The sequence below is a fragment of the Neltuma alba genome, unplaced genomic scaffold (genome assembly GCF_004799145.2).
Source record: "Neltuma alba isolate B1F8T4 unplaced genomic scaffold, ASM479914v2 tig00011931_pilon, whole genome shotgun sequence".
In the NCBI taxonomy this organism is placed as follows: domain Eukaryota; kingdom Viridiplantae; phylum Streptophyta; class Magnoliopsida; order Fabales; family Fabaceae; genus Neltuma; species Neltuma alba.
The window spans coordinates 64541-85916 of NW_021636519.1; the positions used below are offsets into that span (position 1 = coordinate 64541).

Genomic DNA, 21376 nt, shown 5'->3' on the forward strand with positions numbered 1-21376 from the left:
ATTTTTTCTGCAATTTTTGTTTTTCTTTCTCTTTTTCATATTAAAAAATAAAAAAATCCTAAGTTTTCTCCTCTTGCATTTTTTGCTGGCACTTTTCCTTTATTGTGATCATTTTTAACTTTGCCGGTTTTTTATGCTTCTTCAAGAAGAAAGAAAACTGCACTTTAAATTTATGTCCTACTTGTTTAATGAGAAGCTTGCCTCTCACCTTACCTCACCTGCATGGTGACGTGTTCTAGAATTTCAAATATATATTTGTAAGGGGCCAAAATTTAGTGATCATGTTTTGATATTGCAGAAATTGAAAAAAAAAAAAAAGCACTTTGACTGCAAATAAATTAATATTGTCACTCGTGATCATTTGAATGACCTCACTCTTGCTTTGATATCCACAGGGTGAAAAAGCAAAGACAGGGAAAAGGGGAAATCAAGTTTTCATCGTCATTAATTCAGAAAAAAAAGGTGAGACATTTGTTTGAAGGGTGCCGATATTTCTGCATCAATTCACAACCCAAGTTTAATTGTGTTTTGGCTATATCTTTTTGACAGAGTACAAATTAAATGGATATCACTTGCGGAACATTGAGTAGTTTGGTTGACAAGTTTCGGGATCTAGTGATCGATCTAACTTGGGAGCAGCTTCGTTATCTGTTTCAGTATCACAGAAACATTAAGCAGCTCAATGAACGACTTGTGGAACTCATCGATGAAAGAAGCTCCATACAACATCAAATAGATGAGGCTACAAACAATTTAGAACAAATTGAAGACAAGGTTCATCATTGGTTGGGCAAAGTAGATGAGATTTCAGAGCAAATTCAAAAGTTTCATGAAGAAGAGAGTCAAGAAAAAACAGAGTGTAGCGTAACTTCCTGTCCCAACCTGTGGCTACGTTATAAACTAAGCAAAAGAGCAAAGGAAATGGCACAAGAAGTTATTGAAATCTGTCGAAAGAGAAACTTTGATAGAGTTTCATATCCTGTTCCTCCCGTATCGATGCCAGAATTACCCACCAGTGAAAGCAATGAAGGGATTGGTTCAAGAACGCAAATTGTGAATCAGATTATGGAGCACTTACATAATCCTAGTGTTAGTATTGCTGGATTGTGTGGGCTTGGTGGTGTTGGCAAGACCACTATAGCTAAAGAGGTAGCAAAGAAGGCGAAGAATCAAAACATGTTTGAAAAGGTGATCATGGCAACTGTTTCTAATGAATTGAACGTTGAGAAGATTCAAGGCCAGATTGCAGAGAACCTGGGTTTCCAACTCAATGAAAAATCTGAAGGAGTAAGAGCTCGTCGCTTGTGTGAGAGGTTGAAGCTAGAAAAGAATATGCTCCTAATATTGGATGATCTTTGGGAGGAACTTGATCTGGGCAAAGTTGGAATTCCCTTTGTTGATGTTGGAAGTTATAGCAAAAAGAATGAAGGCTGCAAAATTTTACTAACTTCAAGGAATAAGATGCTGTTGTTAAACCACATGAAATGTCAAGAAATTATCGAAGTGGATGTTTTGTCAGAGGATGAAGCATTAGAGTTGTTCAAGAGGATTTCTGAACTTCCTCTTGACTCAAGCACTCCTGACAACTTGATATCTATGGCCAATCAGATTGTTCGAAAGTGTCATGGCTTGACATTAGCGATTGCAACAGCTGCCAAGGCATTAAGGGGAAAAAATCTAGATGAGTGGCAAGATTTCTGTAAACGATTGAATCATCCTTTGAGGAGAAACATCACAGGAATTAAAGAGGTGGATGCGATATTGAAGTCGAGTTATGATTGTCTAAGCTCGGAGAAAAAACGTATCTTCTTGCTCTCCGCCATGCTGTCCCATGATCCCTCAATTGATGACCTGCTCATGTTCTCTATGGGTTTAGATATTCTTGACGGCATAGAAAACATAGAAGATGCCCGCATTGGAGTCTCTGCAGCCGTAAGTAATCTAAAAGCATTAAACTTATTTCTTGATAGCTTTTCCAGTCATTACTTTACAATACATGATGTCTTTCGAGATGTTGTATTATCGATCACACCCAATGAATTAAATGCATTCATTGTGAGGCATAGAAGCTTGAAAGAATGGCCAGACAAAGATAAGCTTGAAGACTACAAGGGAATTTGCTTACAAGAGAGTGACATCAATGACCTTCCAGAAGAGCTGCATGGTCCAAGATTAGAATTCTTTCTGCTAGACAGCACAGAACGTGATTTGGCCATACCTAGGATGTTTTTCAAATCATCAAAGGAGCTGAAAGTGTTGGCATTTACCAATGTGCATATTTCGTCACTACCATCACTCATGTTCCTGCAAAAACTAAAAACATTGTGTCTCCACTCTTGTTTTCTAGAAGACATAATTGAGGTTAGAAGCTTGAAGAAGTTAGAAGTGCTAAGTCTTGCTTACTCTGAAATTCAACAACTACCCGTCGAATTGGCAGAGTTGACTTCTTTACAAATGTTGAATTTAGCCCACTGCTTCAAGCTCAAAGTGATTCCACCAAAACTGCTATCTAGCTTCAACAAATTGGGGGTTTTGCTTATGGAAAATAGCTTTGACCAGTGGAAAGTTGAAGGATCTACTGAAGCTAATGAAAACGCGAGTCTTGACGAGTTGAAGGGCTTGCCAATCTGTTCTCTAGATATTCATATTCCTAATGTCTCGATGTTGCCGGAGAATTTGTTCTTAGATATGAATTTGATGAGATACAAAATACTCATTGGGAAGCACTGGGAATGGCGGATGGTCAGCTATAAAACTTCAAAGGTATTGAAACTTGAGCTTGAGAGTGATATCCGTTTGAAGCCTGGGGTTCGAAAGTTGATGAAAGGAGCTGAAGATTTGTGTTTATATGGATCTAATGGGCTTGAAAATGTTCTGCATGGTTATGATGGAAGATCATTTCTGCATTTAAGGCATCTTCAGATTGAAAGTAACGATACTGTTGAGTCCATTGTTTGGAACTCAGCACATCATGAAGCAGCAACAAATAACATATCCAATAAAATGTCTGAGTCGCTTTTGAACAAGGTATGTTCAGATTATTTTATTCACATTTTTTCTTATTTTATCTTCCTACAAAACTTAGCTTCAAACTTATATGCAAAAATCATTTTCACTAGAATTACTTGTTTTGCTGTTAGGCTATTATGGAAGGTTGCAGCTTTCTATTTTTTTTAATGACTTAAAATTAGCTAATAAAAGAGAAAAGCTTACTCCAAGTATTAAAATAAATAATGATGCCTCAAATTATTCGTCAGCCTAAAAGCACCTTAATTTGATATTTTTGGAAATTGTCCCTGTCACTAAAATATATGAGAATGTGGCTCGTGGTTTTGATGACTAATCATTGTAATTAAACTTTGGAATCCCTTTTCAACAATATGGTATTTTCATGTTTTTTTAATTATTCTTTTTTTTTTTTTAATTTTCTGACAAAACTTCAAACTTAGTTACCTGCAAAAATTAATTTTTACTAGAATTGTTTACTTTGTTGTCAGGCTATTGTGGCATTTTTCAAGTTTGTTCTTATTTTGTTCTTTTTTTAATTAACGTATCTACAAAAATTACATTCACTAGAAGTACTTGATTTGGTATTAAGCTTGCTAAAATAGCATTTTACAGTTTTTTTTTCATTTTTTGATTACTTTTTTTTTTTAACTTGGAATTTCAGATTGAACTTTCAGCAATCTCTTGAAAAATATTGTGGATGAGAGTTTTATCTAGACATTTAAAAAATCTTTCATGAAAAGCAAGTTTGTGAATTAAAAGTGATTTTCATTTGATCATATTTTCTGTAAACTACAGGTGTTGCTTCCAAAATTAGAGATATTGCGATTATCTAATTCAATCGGTTTGATTCCATTATATGGGAGGACCAACTTTCACACAACTCATTTAGGAACTTGAAAACATTGTGTGTGAAAAGTTGTGGCTTTGTGAAATTGTTACCCCTTCGTGTGCTGAAATCTTTAAACAACTTGGAAGAATTGAAAGTCGAGTACTGTTCCATGTTGGAGATAGTGTTTGATTTTGAAGATTTGAATGATTATAAAGGGGCGGCGGAGTCATCATCAGTGATTGCTATCAGGATACTATGGCATTTTTCTAGTTTGTTCTTATTTTGTTCTTTTTCTTTTTTTCTTTTTTGTAACCTATCTACAAAAATTATATTCACGAGAATTACTTGCTTTGCTATTAGGCTTGCTACAGTAGCATCTTACAGTTTTTTTTTTTTCATTTTTTGATTACTTTATTTATTTTGTTTTTGAACTTGGAATTTCATATTGAACTTTTAGCAATCTCTTGAAAAATATTGTGGTGGTTGAGAGTTTTATCTAGACTTTTAAACAATCTTTCATGAAAAGTAAGCCTACGAACTAAAAGTGATTTTCATTTGATCATATTTTCTGTGAACTGCAGGTATTGCTTCCATTGATATGGGAGAACCAACTGTCACACAACTCATTTAGGAACTTGAAAACATTGTTTGTGAAAAAGTGTGGCTTTGTGAAATTGGTGCCCCTTCGTGTGCTGAAATCTTTAAACAACTTGGAAGAACTAGGAGTTAGGTACTGTGACACGTTGGAGTTGGTGTTTGATTTTGAAGACTTGAATGATTATAAAGAGGCGGAGTCATCATCAGTGATTGTGCCACTGAAAAAGTGAAGGCTAGATGGATTGCGAAAATTGAAGAATGTGTGGAGCAATCACTATAAAGGAGACGTCTCCTTCCCAAGTCTGAGATAAACTCTTGTGAAAGCCTCACTAGTCTGCTTCGTGATCTTGAAGAGCTTCTAATAGAGTATTGTGGCATAGATGTGATTGTTGCGAAGGATCAAGTTTCAGAATCTGTTGCTCCTCTGTTAGAGTTTCCCAGGTTGACTTTCCTTGAGCTTTCTTCACTTAAAAATTTGAGAAATTTCTATCCACAGAGACACACATTAGAATGGCCACGTCTTTATCGATTATCTATTAAAAGTTGTGATGAATTGGAGATATTTGAAAAGGAAGTCTCAAGTTTAGTAGAAATACACGAGGAAGGGAGCTTATTAGACTCGAAATATCCTCTACTGTCCCATAACAAGGTACATCTCTAAATTAGCTATTCATGGGTTATTTATTTTAAAAACAATCTAATAAAATGAAACATATTTTGTTTCACAGTCTAAGAGCACGTTTGAATTTGATATTTTTTTGGTACTCAAGTATGTGAATTATTCCGGTTACTAAACCATTTATTAGAATATAATGTGGTTTAGGATTAATTTGATGATTCACTTAAAAAGCTAAAAAGGAATAATTCATAATAATTATTTTAATTAATAATAGATATTAGAAATTAATTAAATAATTTTCTATTTTTTCTTTTTTTAAAAAAGTGGGACTCTAATCCTCAGCTTTCCATCTTCACGGAAAAGAGGTGTGTCATTGAATCAACGGAGGGGATTTTTTTTTCTTTTTTCAAGCCATTATTAGCTTTAATTTGATAATTTTTTTTTTAAAACAAGCGAAGGAAGAAATAACGTTTGTATGTCATAATCAAAGATAGAAACTCCACTCTAGAAATTTATGTTCATTTTAATGTATCATAATTATTATTTGTAGTTACAAAATACATGTACGTCAAAATTGTGGATGCATCAAATTTAAATTTGAAGATATCCTCCTAAAGAAATGCACACGGCTGGATTTTGACGCGTTGATGAGTTGTTACATTTAGTTATGATTTATGTATTGTGCAGGTCACTCATAATTTGGAGAAGCTGACATTACAAGGTAAAGGAGCTGAGATGATAGGGAGTGGCCAGCTTTCAACGTACCGCTTCCCCAAAGTAAAACTGCTTCATCTAAATACTGGTTATGATAAAGCAACGACTATTTCATACAAATTGTTGTGGAAGAGCTTTCCAAATTTAGAGGAGCTGACACTAGGAGGTCACATTAAGGAGGCTTTTGGCGGAGGGGATGATGTTCCTCTTCCAATAAAATTGACTCTCGACAGGATTCCCAAAATCACAAGCTTGGTACCACTCTTAGTTTCTTCACCAAATCTCACACATCTCCACGTGGCATATTGTCATAAGTTGACCACTTTGATGACGTCATCAGTTGCTCGAAGCTTGGTCCATCTCACAAGTCTCTCAATTAGTTGGTGCTCTAACATAAAGGAAATTATATGGAAGCAGGAAGGAGAGGATGATGACGATGAGGAAGTCGTTTTCCGCAAGTTGCAGCATTTGAAAGTTGAACGGTTACCAGAATTGAAGAGATTTTGCCGCTACAATTACACTTTCAGATTTCCGTTATTGGATCAGCTGATCATAACAGAATGTCCAAGATTCAAAGTATTCTCTCCAGGGCTCATTGAGGCACCATCTCTTAAAAGAGTTCAAGTGTCACAAGAATGGGGGGTAAAACATCATGAAATTTGGGACACCAATCTTAACAAAACAGTATACCAACAGGTACGTCTAGAATGCTCCATTCTTCCTATTTCCAGCTTTTACAAAAATATGAATCTATAAATGTTCCATTGTTATGATATTTAATATAAATATGCCTATACATGTTTCGGTTTTGAAGTTTCTACTAAAATTTTAGTTATCATTTTTTAATTACAAAACATCCCAAACAATTCCATCATAATTAATTAATTAATGGGATACACAGCGAAATGTTTCAATAAGAAATGAATTTTTTTCCCACATATACCCTTAGTTATGGGGGAAAAAATAAGAGAGAAAATAGAGTAATAATGAGAAAAAAAAAGAAAGATAAGATAATATAGCAAGTTGTCAGCCTTTTAATTAATGCAATGTATAAAATTAATTAGAGACAAAAAAGATAAAAACATATTAAATGTTTAGACAAATCCAAGTTGGCTCTTATAAAAAAAACTAAGACCATTCAAATTTCAAATTTTTATAAAAAGAACTGGAGGGAGCAGTTATCATTTTTTAATTACATAACTTTAATTATAAAATATCCCAAACAATTACATCCTCATTTAATGATTAATGTGATACACAGTGAAATGTGTCCGCATTATTGTTTTTTGTCATGGCTGATATAATTATTTCCTTTCCAAGATTAATTATGAAAAATAAATGAGATCAAAATGTTTCGCATTGCTAGTGAGCGCATTTGATCTTGGGACACAATAAAAAACAAAATAATATTACTGATTCAATAAGAAGTTGCGACATAATTAATAAATTAATATTACCATGCTTCTGACTCCATATCTGTTTTACAGAGATTTGTGGCATCAAGAGAGATGGTGTTAGATGAGGATGATGTTAGCATGATAAAGAATGACCAATTTCCAGTGGACAGTTGTCCTGAAGTGGAAATTCTGGGCATAGAAGGATTTGATGATGAAGGGGTAACATTTCCGTATACATTGCTTGAAAGATTGCCGCGGCTGTCTGAGCTTCATGTGGAGGATAGTTCTTTTGAGGAGATATTCCCATCACACATTGTTCATCAAATTCAACAACTTCATAATTTGACAATGCTGAACGTGTCCCGATGTCATCGGCTCATCTATTTAATGACAAATTCAGCTGCCAAAAGTTTGGTGAATCTTGAAACACTGGGCATATATGATTGCAAAAAGATGGAGAAAATTGTAAAGAATGAGAATAATGACGATGTGGAAGGTGGAGTCACATTCAGTGCGTTGAGAAGATTAGAACTCAGTGGTCTACCAAGATTGAAAGTGGAAGAGCATAAAACGGATTTCAACATTGAAGACCCAGTAACAAATAATCATAAGGTATGTTCAAATCAATTTACAGTAAAATATACTAACTAGCCCTGTGTTTTATCTAAGTTATAGAAATCTTTCCTTTATTTTAAAAAGGGAAAATTATCAGGTCTTTATAATTTTTTTTTCTATTTATTACATCCTTATTTTTTGCTCCCGTTATGATTGCCGTTACTTTAAGATGACAACACTAACATGGCACCGTTCAAAATCTGACTAGTATCATGTTCTTCATTTCACTTGTAACCCCTACGCCTTCATCTTCTCTCTCCCCCGCCTCCACTCAGTTCTCTTCCAAACTAACATCATCCTCTCTCTCACACACTTCATATTCTCTCTCTCCCTGCCACTACCGTTACGTTATCCTTATCTCTTCTTGTAAAAGTTTCACTCCATGTTTCAAAATCATCAGATTCTCTCTCTGTTTATTAATTTATTTTTGTGGGCCAAAGAGTAGTAGAACCTCTTCCACGTTTCACTATTGGATTTAATCGTCCATTCAAATTAGCCCATTTGAAGGATGAAGACGATGAATCCGATGAATCTCACAACATCGTGGTTCTCTTTTTAGTCAACTATCATCACCTAGATCCCCATCGCCATCTGAGGAGGAATTCGAAACAGGATGAAGCTTCTACAAGAGCAAGTAAAAACGATGGTGGGGAGAGAGAGAGAGCATGAGTTGAGAGAGAGAGATGATGGTGTTGGTTTGGAAGGAAACTGAATGAAGCTTTTTACTCTAAAAGGAAAACCGACTGGAGGAGGAAGAGAGAAAATGAGGGAGGAAGTGTTCTAGATGAGGTAAGTAAGATGGTGCCTAGTCATGCCACATCACTGCTATTAACTTAAAGTAACAGCAATTATAACCGGAAGGACCTTGGTTACTAACTGAGCAAATAATAAGGATCTAATAAAATTTTAAAAAAAAGACTACAGGAACCTGATTCCAAATTTGATAAAAGGATAAGGGCTGTCAAATTAGTTTTATATATATATATATGTATGTATAACGAGTAAAATTAAAATACATGTTGTTCAAACCTCTCTTGTATATTTGATTTGAGATTCTATTTCTATCTATCCAACTGTAAGGTGACCATTAAGTTTGATCGTTAAACTTTTATTTTGACCAAAATACTGCTTCTTCACGTAAAAGTTATTTAAACATTCATTTTTTCAAAATAATTTTTAATACCACAAAACATAATTTTAATACATGTATTTTCAGACTTTTTAAAATGTAATAAAATGTTTTGATTTTAATTCTATTATAAAATTTTATAATTTTAATTGTTTGTCACGCACATTGAAATTAATTTATTTAGGTTTCTTTAAATGGCTAAAAAATATGTTGAATACATATTCTTTTCATCATATAATATAGATTATCTAAGTCTGATAGATTATAGAAATTATTTAAATTTAAATTTTAAAGTTTTTAAGCAAATGAGAAATATTTATAACTTATTTAGTCAATTATATATTTATTTAAAGAATTAAAGAATTAACCAAATTTCCACTCACTAAATTACTTATTTTCAATGCAAAGGAGGCCAGAATATTTTACTAATCAATTTATTATTGTTTTTTCGGGACAAAAAATTAATTTATTTTTTTTCTTATTTTGTATATTTTTTCCTTACCAAGATTTTCTTATCTTATTAACTTCTTAATTTCAAACTTACGTTGTGAAAATTAATTTTACTGGAATTATTTACTCTGTTCAGTACAAATATGCTCTATTTTTCCTTGTCTCAATATTTCTACAAAAATTATTTCACTTAAATTACTTACTTTAGCATTAAGCTAGCTATTGTAGCATTTTATGGTTCTCTTGTTTTTTAGTTAGTTATTTTTGTTTGGTGAACTTGAAATTTGAAGGTGAACTTTTATCAATCTCTTGAAGAATATTGTGGTACACGAGATCTATACTTACACATTTAAACAATCTTTCATGAACACTAAGCCTCGCAAATCAACAGTAACTTCGTTTTCATTTTTTGCTAAAAGATTTTTGTTTAATTATATTTTCTTTCAACAGGTGTCATTCTCAAAGTTAGAGATATTAGAATTACACTCTTTAAACAGTCTGGTTCCGCCGATATGGGATGACAAACCTTCACACAACTCATTTAGCAACTTGAAAACATTGAGTGTGAGTCGCTGTGGCATTGTGAAATTGGTGCCCCTTCATGTGCTGAAATATTTAAACAACTTGGAAGAACTGGAAGTCAAGTTTTGTGACATGTTGGAGACGGTGTTTTATTTTGAAGATTTAAATGATTATAAAGAGATTGTGTCATCATCGATGGCTGTGCCACTGAAAGAGCTAAGGTTAATCTGTTTGCCAAAATTGAAGAATGTGTTGAGCAATAATCATAGCCAAGGAGCAATAAACTTGGCACTATCCTTATGCCATCAAAATCAAATTGAAGAAATTATAGCGAGACAGGAAGAAGAGGACAATGAGGACACGGAAATCATTTTCAGCAAATTGGAGCTTTTGGAACTTGATGAATTACCAAGATTGAAGAGATTTTGCGGCCAAAATTATACTTTCAAGTTTCCATTATTACAATGTGTAACCATAACAGAGTGCCCTCAACTCACAACATTCTGCTCTGGAGCCATTCATGCCCCGCAGCTTCAAAATGTTCGAGTGAAGAGAGCATATGAAGAATCTCACATAGATATTTGGATGACTGATCTTAATGCCACTATCCAACACCGGTTTACTATTCAAGAGGTTAGTCCAACATATTGATATTCTTATTTTTCATTTTTTAGATAATTCCTCATCATCTACAAATTTAGGATCAGATAAATATCTAATATAAATATTAAAGTTTGGACATTCTGTCGTATACCCACAAATTATAAACTTTTCATCAAATTACAAGACTCTGATTGCACGCGAAATCTAATAAGCAAATGATGGTTAATGGATGTGGCAAACTACTGCAAATAGTGTGATAATGCTTGTAGATCTCTGACTGGAGAGAAATGGGCCTATAAACTGATTCAAAGAATTTTATTTTTTTAACGTTTTGCTTGGGGGGGTTGATGATGAAAAATATAAGTATTAGAAAAAGATGACCGGTCAATTAAGAAAGATTTTATCTACAATAAATATAAGAAATTATTATTTTAAAAAATATTCTGACCTGATTTATTAAACTACCTTCTTATAATAATAATTTTACCAATTTCCAATAATCTTTGAACAGGTTATTTTCATAGTAAAAAAAGGCCAGCCTTAAATGTCAATGGGTTCCAAGGAAATTATGGTTTTTTTTTCAAATTTAACTTAGACGAAAAAGGGGCTATGAAGTTAATTTAAAGGATTTTTTAAATTTTAAGGTGTGGATGTTATTTCATGGTGAAATTATGAAAATTTTAGATATTAGCAAAAGATGAGTGATCCATTGAAAATTTTTAATTCTTGAAAACAATATCTTGATGTAATTTACTAAATCGCCTACTCATTATGGTAATTTTTTTTACTAATTATGATTTTATAGGTAATTTCCACAACCGAAAGCATGGCTTTAAATGCAAAGAATATCACAATAATAAGGGATGTCTTTCCTGAAGTGAGAACTCTTTATGTAGAAAGCTTCAAGGATGAAGGGGTAACCTTTCCCCATAGCTCCCTTGAAAGCTTTCCCATGTTGGAAAAGCTTTATGTGGAGCATAGTTCTTTTGAGGAGGTATTCCCCCCACAGGATGAGATTATCGATTTTAAGGGGAAAATCCCACCATTTGAGGAATTACACATTGCCTATTTGGATCAACTCAAGAGCATATGGAAGGATGACTCTCAGCTACCACCAACTCACCAAGACCTAATAACACGCCTGGAAGTCGAAAGTTGTCATAGCTTGGTCAAGTTGGTACCATCCTTTGCTTCATTTCAAAATTTGCGGGATCTATTTGTATCTGGATGTCATCAACTCGTCTACTTGGTGACAAGTTCAAGTGCCAAAAGCTTGGTGAGTCTTGTGTGGTTGTGGATAAACAATTGCAAAAGAATGGAGGAAATTGTACTGAATGAGAACAATGAAGGTGTAGAAGGTGGAATCACATTCAACCGATTGTGGTGGATCAAACTTACTAATATGCCAAGCTTGAAGATGTTCTCTTCAGAAAGTCAAACATTTGAATTCCCTGGATTGCACAAGATAGAAATAACTGGATGTCCTGAAATGAAGATGTTTTGTTCCATAGTGTTGGAAACACCAAAGTTATCTAGAGTAAAAATAGAAGGGCAAGAGATGGAATGGAAGGATAAAAGAGACCTTAACAAAATAGTAGAAATGCTATCCTCAGCAAAGGTATGACATACCCACACTAACAAATATTGTTTCGGAAAATGTGTTGCTAATGACGAGGGAAGTAGAGAATTGATTGTATCGTGCTTATGCCAATGACGCCTCTTTTCAAAATTACCTTCTATTTTAGGCAGCTAATATTATGATTTGGTATTGCAGGATAGTGTTAATATAATAGAAGGATAAGTCCATCATCATGTTATCATTCTTTCCAGGTTCGTTACTTCTATGATTTTTTTCCGCTTATTGTCTATGTCTTTTTTTTCCTAGTGGTTAGTATGATATCAATAAAAGCCTCATATATGAGGCGAAAAGCATTAAAAAAAAATTGCATCTCTTTTTTTTCTCCCTATACGCCGATTTTTCCTTTCTTTTAAATTATTTGAATGTTTTTGCTACATTTGTCTGTGCTTTACAATCACTAAAAGATGAGCTGCTTGTTGAAATTTATTTCAATTTCTTTTCCAACAGTAGTTAATATAACAACAACAACTGCTATATATATCATTAAAGGATGAAACAGAGGAGCCATCTTTTTTCTGAGTGAGTGTGTGCGTGTTTTTTTTTTTATAGCTTTTTTATAAAATTTTTCTTTGTTTCTGTATATTCTTTCTATATTGTATCGGTTGAGTTAGTGGATCACTTTTTCTTATTTTAAAGAGATCAACTGTGATTAAGAAGAAAAGAAATTCAAAAAGGATGATTTTGGTTATTTGATTCCCCCAACTATTTAACCTAACTTTTCAACTAAATATGATATACATTTACAAAATAGAATGATAAAAACATAGGGGTTGTTTGTTTCTATTTTTTTTATTTCTTTTTGCAAAATAGTTTTATAAATTTTTTAAAAAAAACAAGTTTTGAAAAAAAACCTGTTTGGATAATTGTTTTAAAAAACTACATTCGAAAATAAACATAATAAGACCGGACAGTGAAGTTTCAACAAGAACTCAAGTTTTTAAATGGAGAAAAAGCTATCAAGTGAGAAAAAAAGATTTCCCAATTTTTCCAAACAAAATATAGAAAATGTGAAAACAAAAACAAAAAATAACTACTAGTTGTTTTCATTTTTTAGTTTTTAAAAATATTTCTTTTTTGTTTTTAAAAAACACTTAATTTACAACAAATTACAAAAAAAGCTTTTTTAATTTTTAAAAACAAAAAACGGTTTTCAAAATAAGAAAACAAACAAGGCTCTTTAAAACATTGACTACAAAATGATTTATATATGATAACATGAATATATGTAGCATATACTCTGTAGTCTTGTTCATTTCCTTCCTTGATTAATGCAGGCGGCTAATCCAAAGTGTGGACTACAAAATCATTGACTACAAGGTGATGAATATGGACGGGTATTTGCGCGGTGATGCTTTTGTTGAATTCTCAGTTATTTGATAAATAAGACTGTTTTTATCATAAACACTTGGGTGATACATGACATAACTCCACCCAAAGTGTGGTTTGTCTCATTAATGTATGAAGACTCAGAAATTGGTTTGTTGTCATTGTGAAGCTTTCATTCAACATCTTCGTGGTTTGCTTAGTTGTGTTATTAAGATTATTCATTAGTTCAATGAGATTGGTCACAATTGACCATGAAGTTCTTGATTAGTGTATGAAACAATATTCATTTTTATAATCTGTGAAGACAAAAAAGAACAATAAATGAAATTAAATATAGGGTTTATGTCTATCATTTGCATTGTGCAATTGATCTAGACTGCGAACAGGCTAGATAAAAGATAAGTTATTTTTTTACACCAATTTAGAGGTAAGATTTAAATCATGCCAATCTATTTATTACGGTCCAAATTCCAAAAGATAATGGTAAGTAAAAATGAAGACAACTTTATCAGGTCAATATTGAACTGTGAGCTAAAATGACTGAAATACCTAGCATTTAAATTCACCATATTTTACTTTCTTGATATTAGTTAACAAAATTACTCCCGATGCCCTTTATTTTATGTTTTGGTTTACTTGATTGTGCCATTGGCGCCATTCACACTGACAATAGCGACAAAAGAGCACGCTTTCTGGATCCAATAAAAGCCCAAAACATCATTTACAATGAAAAAAGGTTACTTATATGCTCTCTTACATGTATTAAGAATTATGCCCCAAAAAAAAAAAAAGCTTATGCATAAACCACTATAAAGTGAATTAGTGGTGCATTTTGTACTCTCACAAGCAATTGGAATGCCAATCCTACTTGAAATCCTGATTCAGTGTGCTCGTAAAAGTTAACCAAAATAAAACCAACCATTTGGGTGACTGAATCCTGCGATGATAACCACAACACTATTCCTTTCCACCTTTCATAATATATAGAATGGTGACTTGGCAAATCTTTAGACAAACATTTTTGTAGACGACAATCTGAAGGACTTCGAAATGGTTGGAGGTATTAGTTTAACAAACCAATATGAGTGGAGCTCATGACCTTCTTTCCTTCCTTTCAGTTGACCTCCTCTCCTCTGCCTTTCGTTGTTTGTGCCACCTATCCAACATTACAACAATGGTCATAGTATCGAACACATCTCATTCTAAAATACATAAAAAAGCTCAAAGTTATTCATTCATAATCTTACGAAAAACGCATGTATCCACCACTAGCTTTAGCAACAGCTAAAATTGCAGCGAGAGTAGGTACAGAATCCTGCCCCATAAAGGACAAAGGATTTTTCCATTATTATTTACTAAAATCTTGTGAGCACAAATAAAAACTTGAAGCAAGTTGCATGTGTTGGTGCATTTGTTTAAATGAATACCTTGTCCTACTTTGATTTTTTGTTCAACCTACCATCACGATAGGTGGCCTCAGCAGCAAGAGGCATCAATGGCAAGCCACCCGAAGAGAGAAGAGAGAAAAGAGAAAATAAACATAAAATAGAAAATGAGCAGTAAGAATGACCTCTGCCATACCATAGGTAAACTAGGTTGCTTTATAGCCTGCAACGGGTACACTAATCCTTGGAACACAAGTTACATTTGTGGATGTGCTCCCCCAGAGGCAAATTCAACCTTCTGTGCTTTCTTCTCCTCCTACTCTTTCCTGTCACTTTCATGTCTCATATCTGTCTCTGTTTGTGATAGTTAGGGGACATGCAAAAGAGGAGTCATATCGGCAAAAATAAATCAACAGAAACAATCAAAAAAGAATAATAAACCCTAAAATTCATCGATAATTTATTGATGATTGCAAAACTATTCTAAAGGAATTTACTTGTAGGTCTTCAGAGCATTTAATTCTGGGCGGTGGTAGGAGAAATCTCTCCAATGGTCCAATGGATCTACAAATTTGTGCTCCTCCTGAGCTCCTTCTCCCTGTTTTGCACCATCTCATCAGGCCATAGCATCAACTTGCATAGTATGAGATGGCTCAGAAAACTGAGGAGTGTTGAACACGTCCTGATGATTCTCCATCTAGCAAATCACCTACAAAACCATATTCTAGAAAGTTAATTTAAGGGGGGAAAAACAGTAGACCAAGAGTTGAAAAGATATTCACAAAAAAGAAAAAATAAAACAATATGAAAGTATAAATTCTTTAGCAATAGTGATTAACGACCCACTCTATAAAATCTAATTTCCTATTTTCAAGATTCGTTGAAGAAATTGAATACCGTGCTGGAAAATTGGAAAAGAGAGTTGATTTTCATTTGCAAGTCTATTGATAAAAGGAAAGGAAAGGTAAAAACCAATATTCAAACACCATTCAAACCTTCAAATATGGAAATGTATACACCATGACTTGCAACTGCATACAGCATGTTAGCATAAATAACAAATGCTAATCACTTAATCAGCTTAGCCCACAAGCACGCAGAGGCTGATATTCAAACAACTTAGTCAGCTCTTCACTTAATTGTATTGATTTTAAAGTTAATAGCACAAGCCTGGCACCTTTAGAAGTGTGGCCGCGATCTTAAGAATGGATGAGAATTTCAGATACTACTGGTTAAGTTCCTTGTTCAACTTTGATAATATACAATATGCTTAATTTTTATAGACTATGAGATTTCAACAAGCAAGAACATCAAAGTTCAAAATGCTGCCGACACAATAACATCATACAATAGAGTTTGAAGTTCAAACTGTTCAAAAGCACATTGTTCCAATAAATCGGATGAGAAGAATAAAACGGTCAAACAAGTGCTGGCTCTCTCAATTTATGAACACAAAGCTCTATGTATTTTGACCGAGCATGAAAGATCCAAGATTTAGACCTAAAAATGAAGTAGTTGTCCCAAGTCTTTTAAAGCAAACAGAGTATTGAGTGGGTTGATGATTAAGTTCAGTAGCCTTGATGAATCTCCAATCACAATAATGCCATCCACATAGATATAAGGATATGCTTTATTCAGCAAACAAACATAATGAGGAAATTTTGAACTCAAATCCCTCTGGTTGCCTCATCAAGACACGTTCTTGTAGAACTCAATTTAAAAAGCCATTGTTAATATCCATCTGCCAAATTTTCCGTCCAAAAGTAACATCAATAGCAAGCACAAACCTCAGTGAAGATGTTTTCAAGACTCGGCTAAATGTTTCATCAAATTCAACTACGTTGCCTTGTCCTGATTATTGTACAAGTAACCATGTTTTTTTTTAACAAAGCATTATATTCGGTCTCTTTCGTAGGTTGTCTCCACTCGTCTGACTTAAGAGCTTCTTAGATTCATCTATTTCACCAATGATATATATTTTCTGCTGGTTGTTGAGGATTTTGAGCTGCATTATTTGCTTGTTGCTTTGTTATTTACTGCATTGAAGATGAGACAGTATCAACATTGGTGTGACCATTTTAATTTCTTCATCGTTGGAAGGGCTAGGACGAAGTAAATGTCTTGAGGAACACCTTTGGATCAACTAGTTCATCGGGTACATCTTTTTTGGGCTATCTAGTTAAAAACCAACGAAACAGAAAGTTGATTATTTATACTTATGCCAATGTCATTTTTGCTAGTCCTTCCAAAATTGCTTTCTCAGAATCTTACCAAGCACAAGGTACAATCACTTAAACGGGGAAAAAAAAGATCATACCACCGTATCTAATAACATGGATGCAAGTAAAACAATTTTTTTTTGGGGTCAAAGGATGCAAGTAAAACAATAAATGTTCACTATTAAGCATTCAGCGCTCATATATTTGTAAAAGAAAATGATTTTTTTTCCCTGTTTCTCCGAATTTTCACTTTGCCATCACTTTATATTTATATCAGTCAATCATAAAATGTATAGCTGGTTCTAATTCTAAGTTCATGCCAACTCATCCAATCCAATTATTTTATAGTTACGAAGCATATAATTACAAGTAGCTGCCCACGCTGATGTGAATCCAAATTGGGCAACAGGAAGTCTTCTAAACTTTATACATAACATTTGGTGGACCCACACGCTTCTTTTGTCACTTTCAGACTCCTCACCCTTTTCTTTTTTATCTTCCTTTCAAAAGGCGTGTGGAGGGATGTCAAAGCTAACCTTTTTTTTTTTTTTGGCCATTTAAGGTGTGTTTGGATGAAATCAAACCGTGGTTTAAAAAAGTGATTCTGGAGAATAGATTCTGGAAAAAATAGATTCTGTGAAGAATAGATTTTGTAAAAAAGTGATTCTGAGAAATAAGAGTGTTTGGATAGTTGTTATCAGAAGCACTTTTTATATGTACAAATTACTAAAAAAAAGACATAAGTTAATATGATAATTACAGAAAAAATAGATTTTATAATATATTTTAATTTGAAGAAATAAAATTGTTAATAATATGTTTTTTACCAACATAATTAATAATACATAAGATAATATAATTAATAAATAATTAATGTCTATATATATTTATAAAATATAAGATTAAATATATTTATAAAAAAATATCTTTATAAAAAAATAACAAGATACATATCATATAGGCCTTCACACTCTCCCTTTTTTCTCCAAAAGCAAAAAAATTTTGCTTTTTCCAAAACCATGGTTTTGGTTTTTGGAGAGGCTGTTTGGGTAGCATTTTCCCCAAACCATGGTTTGGGTCCCCAAACCATGGTTTGGGGTGTTTTCCAAATAGAGCCTTAAACAGTCTTTTCATGAACAAGTGTACGGATCAGAAGTTATTTTCATACAATTATTTTTTGTTTAAACTAATACATTGATCTAGTACACTAGATCACCTACTAATTATGCCAGTTGTATTAATTTCCACAATCAAAAGCATGACGTTCAATGTATGTGAAGAACGTCAGATCAATAACAGGCGTCTTTGCCGAAGTGAGCCCCCCCTACTTGGTCCCCTTGAAGGATTTCCAAAGAGCGCAGCTCGATCTTTCGAGCGCATGCCCCCATCCCAAGACCGCATTATTGATCATATGGCGAGTATTCCAACACTTGAGAATATGGATTACATTGAAGCTAGCGCTGGTTTTCACGGCTTGAATGGTTTTACCATAAAGCATAATCTCACGCAAAAAGCACGTATCTCCCACCAGCATTAGAGGCAAACAGATAATTGCAGTGTGTACCCCACTAATATATACAGGATCCTGCTCATTAAATAGCCTCAATATTTATTAAATTATAAGGATTAATATTTTAAATAAAATAAAATTTATAGACCAAAATAAAAATAAGAACAAAATCTGAGAGACCAAAAATTGTATTAATCCTATAATTTAAATATTTTTAAAAATTCATATAAAATCTCATATCACTTTGACACAAATATATCTTCAACCCAATAACTTTTAACAAGGTTTGATTTTGATCTTTTAATCTTATGACTTTTTTTTCTTTTCAGTCTTTTAACTCTAAGACTGTTAACAAAAAAATATTGATATTTAAATTTCAAATGTTGATAAAACATTATTAAATATAATGTTGCTAAAAATGACTTTTATTACAAATTAAAATTGGAGTAAGAATCAAGTATTATAATGTAATTTATGTCTGTACTGGTTTTTGTTAACAAAAATCAGCAAGACAAAATGAAATTTATTTGGATATATTTGAAAAGCACATTAGATGTAAAATGATTGAAAAATACATGTGTTTTATATTAAAATTAAAATTATATAAAAATGAAAAGAGTGAATATGTTATTGAAAAAATGCAAATACTAAAAGACTTAATTAGATATATGTAACTAATTAATATTATATAACCAGATAATTAGGGAAAAAGTTACATAGAATGTATGCAGATGGATATAGAATTAATGCGGGAAACAGTGGATGATTGGGAGTGGCATGATAATTGGCTTCGAAAGGAGAACAGTGAGGGAAAAGACGAGAGGAAAATGACAAAAGCATAAAGGTAAAATATAATATTCTCCGCCTGATGCACCGAGGACAAAATGCAATCACCCAAACTCAATGTTGTTAACACATCAACAAGAAAATAGTTAGAGAAAATGACTCGAAAGAAATCTTGAACATGCTAAATCTCCCTAAAGTACTTAAAATCAATATATTCTTACAAGGAACCGATTCAAAAATGGGATTTAAAATTCAAGTAAAAAGATTAAAAATAACTCATTTATAGAAAGAAAAGAGTCAAGAGTCCCTCATTAGAGATTAAATATTATCAACAGCACAACTCCCCGCCAGAACGAGGAATGTTCATGAGCCGAGAGGAATTTTTTGGAGCAATTGGTGAAGGTGGGATTTAATCTCACCACCACTTACGTCCTAAAATTAAAGGTGATTAATACCAAATTTATAACATTGATATAAATAGAATACAACGATGGAAAAAACCAAAAAAAAAAAACACATTTTAGAGGTTGTTATGTATACTCTCCTTTAATTTTTTGTTTTTATTTTTTAGTGGCTAACTTTGCTATGTTAGTATCATTAGCTCCTGTATGGAGGGATATGATTACTTATGTATCATCTCAAATCTCATTGCTCCCCAATGGATGGCTAAGATCTAACTGAGAATTAGGAAATAAAAATAAAATAACAAAACCTAAAATAAGAGATGAGGTGGATACTAAAATGAAAAATTAAACAGAATTACACGGGAATGGGGAATATATCATATGTATAAAATAAAAGTAAAAACAAATAAAAATGCCAACTATCCCAAAATGTCATGTTCCATAACTGATAATGTCTTTCCTCTAATAAAATTAGCCCTTACCACTCTAATAATTATTATAATTCATTTTAAACTAATTCTCCCTAACTAGAGAATAAAAGTTGTCATTAAATATTCATTACGTTGATAAAATTTTTGAAGTTAATGTGCATTGGAAAAAGCATGTTTTGTACTCCTCTTTCCAGTTACTAAGGGTAAAGTTAGAAAACAATTATTATATTACTCCCTTCATCTCTTTTTATAAGTAACATTATACTCTATTATGTAAATAAAAAAGTTAGTTAAAAATAATAAATAGATAGAAATTTATAAATATTTTCTTCAAAATATCCTTATTTATAAAATGGAAAAAAGGTGGATGGAGAGAAATAATAATTTGAAAAATAAGATAATAAATACATTAGGTATTAAAATAAATAATTAATAGAGACAAAATCACGGAGGGAGTAATAATTAGCTGAGGGGCTCATATTTCTAGGAAGGACTTTCAATAAGGACTCAACTAGTAGGTTGATTTCCACTATCCTATACTTTCGCCATTTTGCAACCCTGAGTGAACAATTGGTACCAGTTGTATGTGTCCAAATATTGCAATGCCGCCTGCACGTAAAAATAACACCATATAATATCATATATTCAAGGAAATTAAAATCATTCGGAATTTAAATTCCCTAAAAATATGAGAACTAAGCACAAAATTTTTTGAAATACCTTTGAACACAACTAAGACCTAATTAACTCAATCAAAGTGATCACAGCCAAAATAAAGTATAGTGACATAAAAATAATGGTAAATATCTCCAACTATTTAACCAAAATATTCTGCCACAGGTACAGAGCACAAAGCACAATCACCAAAACATAATATTTGTAACGCATCAACAACAAAATGATCTTGGCCACCGTATCTAATAGAATGGATGTGAGTACAAAATTAAATATTCATTATCTGTTTCTCCCAATTTTTACTTGATCATCACTTTATATTTTAAACCTAATCACCCTTCTGTTTTGTTTTAATTACACAACCTCAGTGAAGATGTTTGCAAGACTGGGCTAAATGTTTCATCAAATTCAACTACATTGCCTTGTCCTGATTATGGTACAAGTAACCATGTTTTTTTATATTATTATTATTAGAGCATTATATTCGGCCTCTTTCATAGGTTGTCTCTACCTGTCT

The 21376-nt window shown here is 32.7% G+C and overlaps 3 protein-coding genes across 3 annotated transcripts in view; 2 read left to right on the forward strand and 1 right to left on the reverse strand.

Moving 5' to 3' along the window:
• Positions 1–561: 561 nt before the first annotated feature.
• Positions 562–2753, forward strand: LOC114719654 (probable disease resistance protein At4g27220). Its single transcript, XM_028905169.1, has 2 exons — positions 562–2629; positions 2725–2753. Exons 1-2 carry the CDS (start codon positions 562–564, stop codon positions 2751–2753), a joined length of 2097 nt encoding a protein of 698 aa, XP_028761002.1.
• Positions 2754–4007: 1254 nt separating this feature from the next.
• On the forward strand, positions 4008–12285 carry LOC114719655 (uncharacterized). Its single transcript, XM_028905170.1, has 7 exons — positions 4008–4073; positions 4420–4641; positions 5742–6464; positions 7256–7777; positions 9810–10514; positions 11290–12102; positions 12259–12285. The coding sequence occupies exons 1-7, from the start codon at positions 4008–4010 to the stop codon at positions 12283–12285; spliced, it is 3078 nt and encodes a 1025-aa protein (XP_028761003.1).
• A 2256-nt stretch (positions 12286–14541) lies between these two features.
• Positions 14542–21376, reverse strand: part of LOC114719648 (uncharacterized) — a 34449-nt gene continuing 27614 nt past the window's right edge. Inside the window, 3 exon segments of the mRNA XM_028905165.1 lie at positions 14542–14605; positions 14697–14793; positions 14864–14964. Coding sequence (XP_028760998.1) covers positions 14542–14605; positions 14697–14793; positions 14864–14964 — 262 coding nt within the window.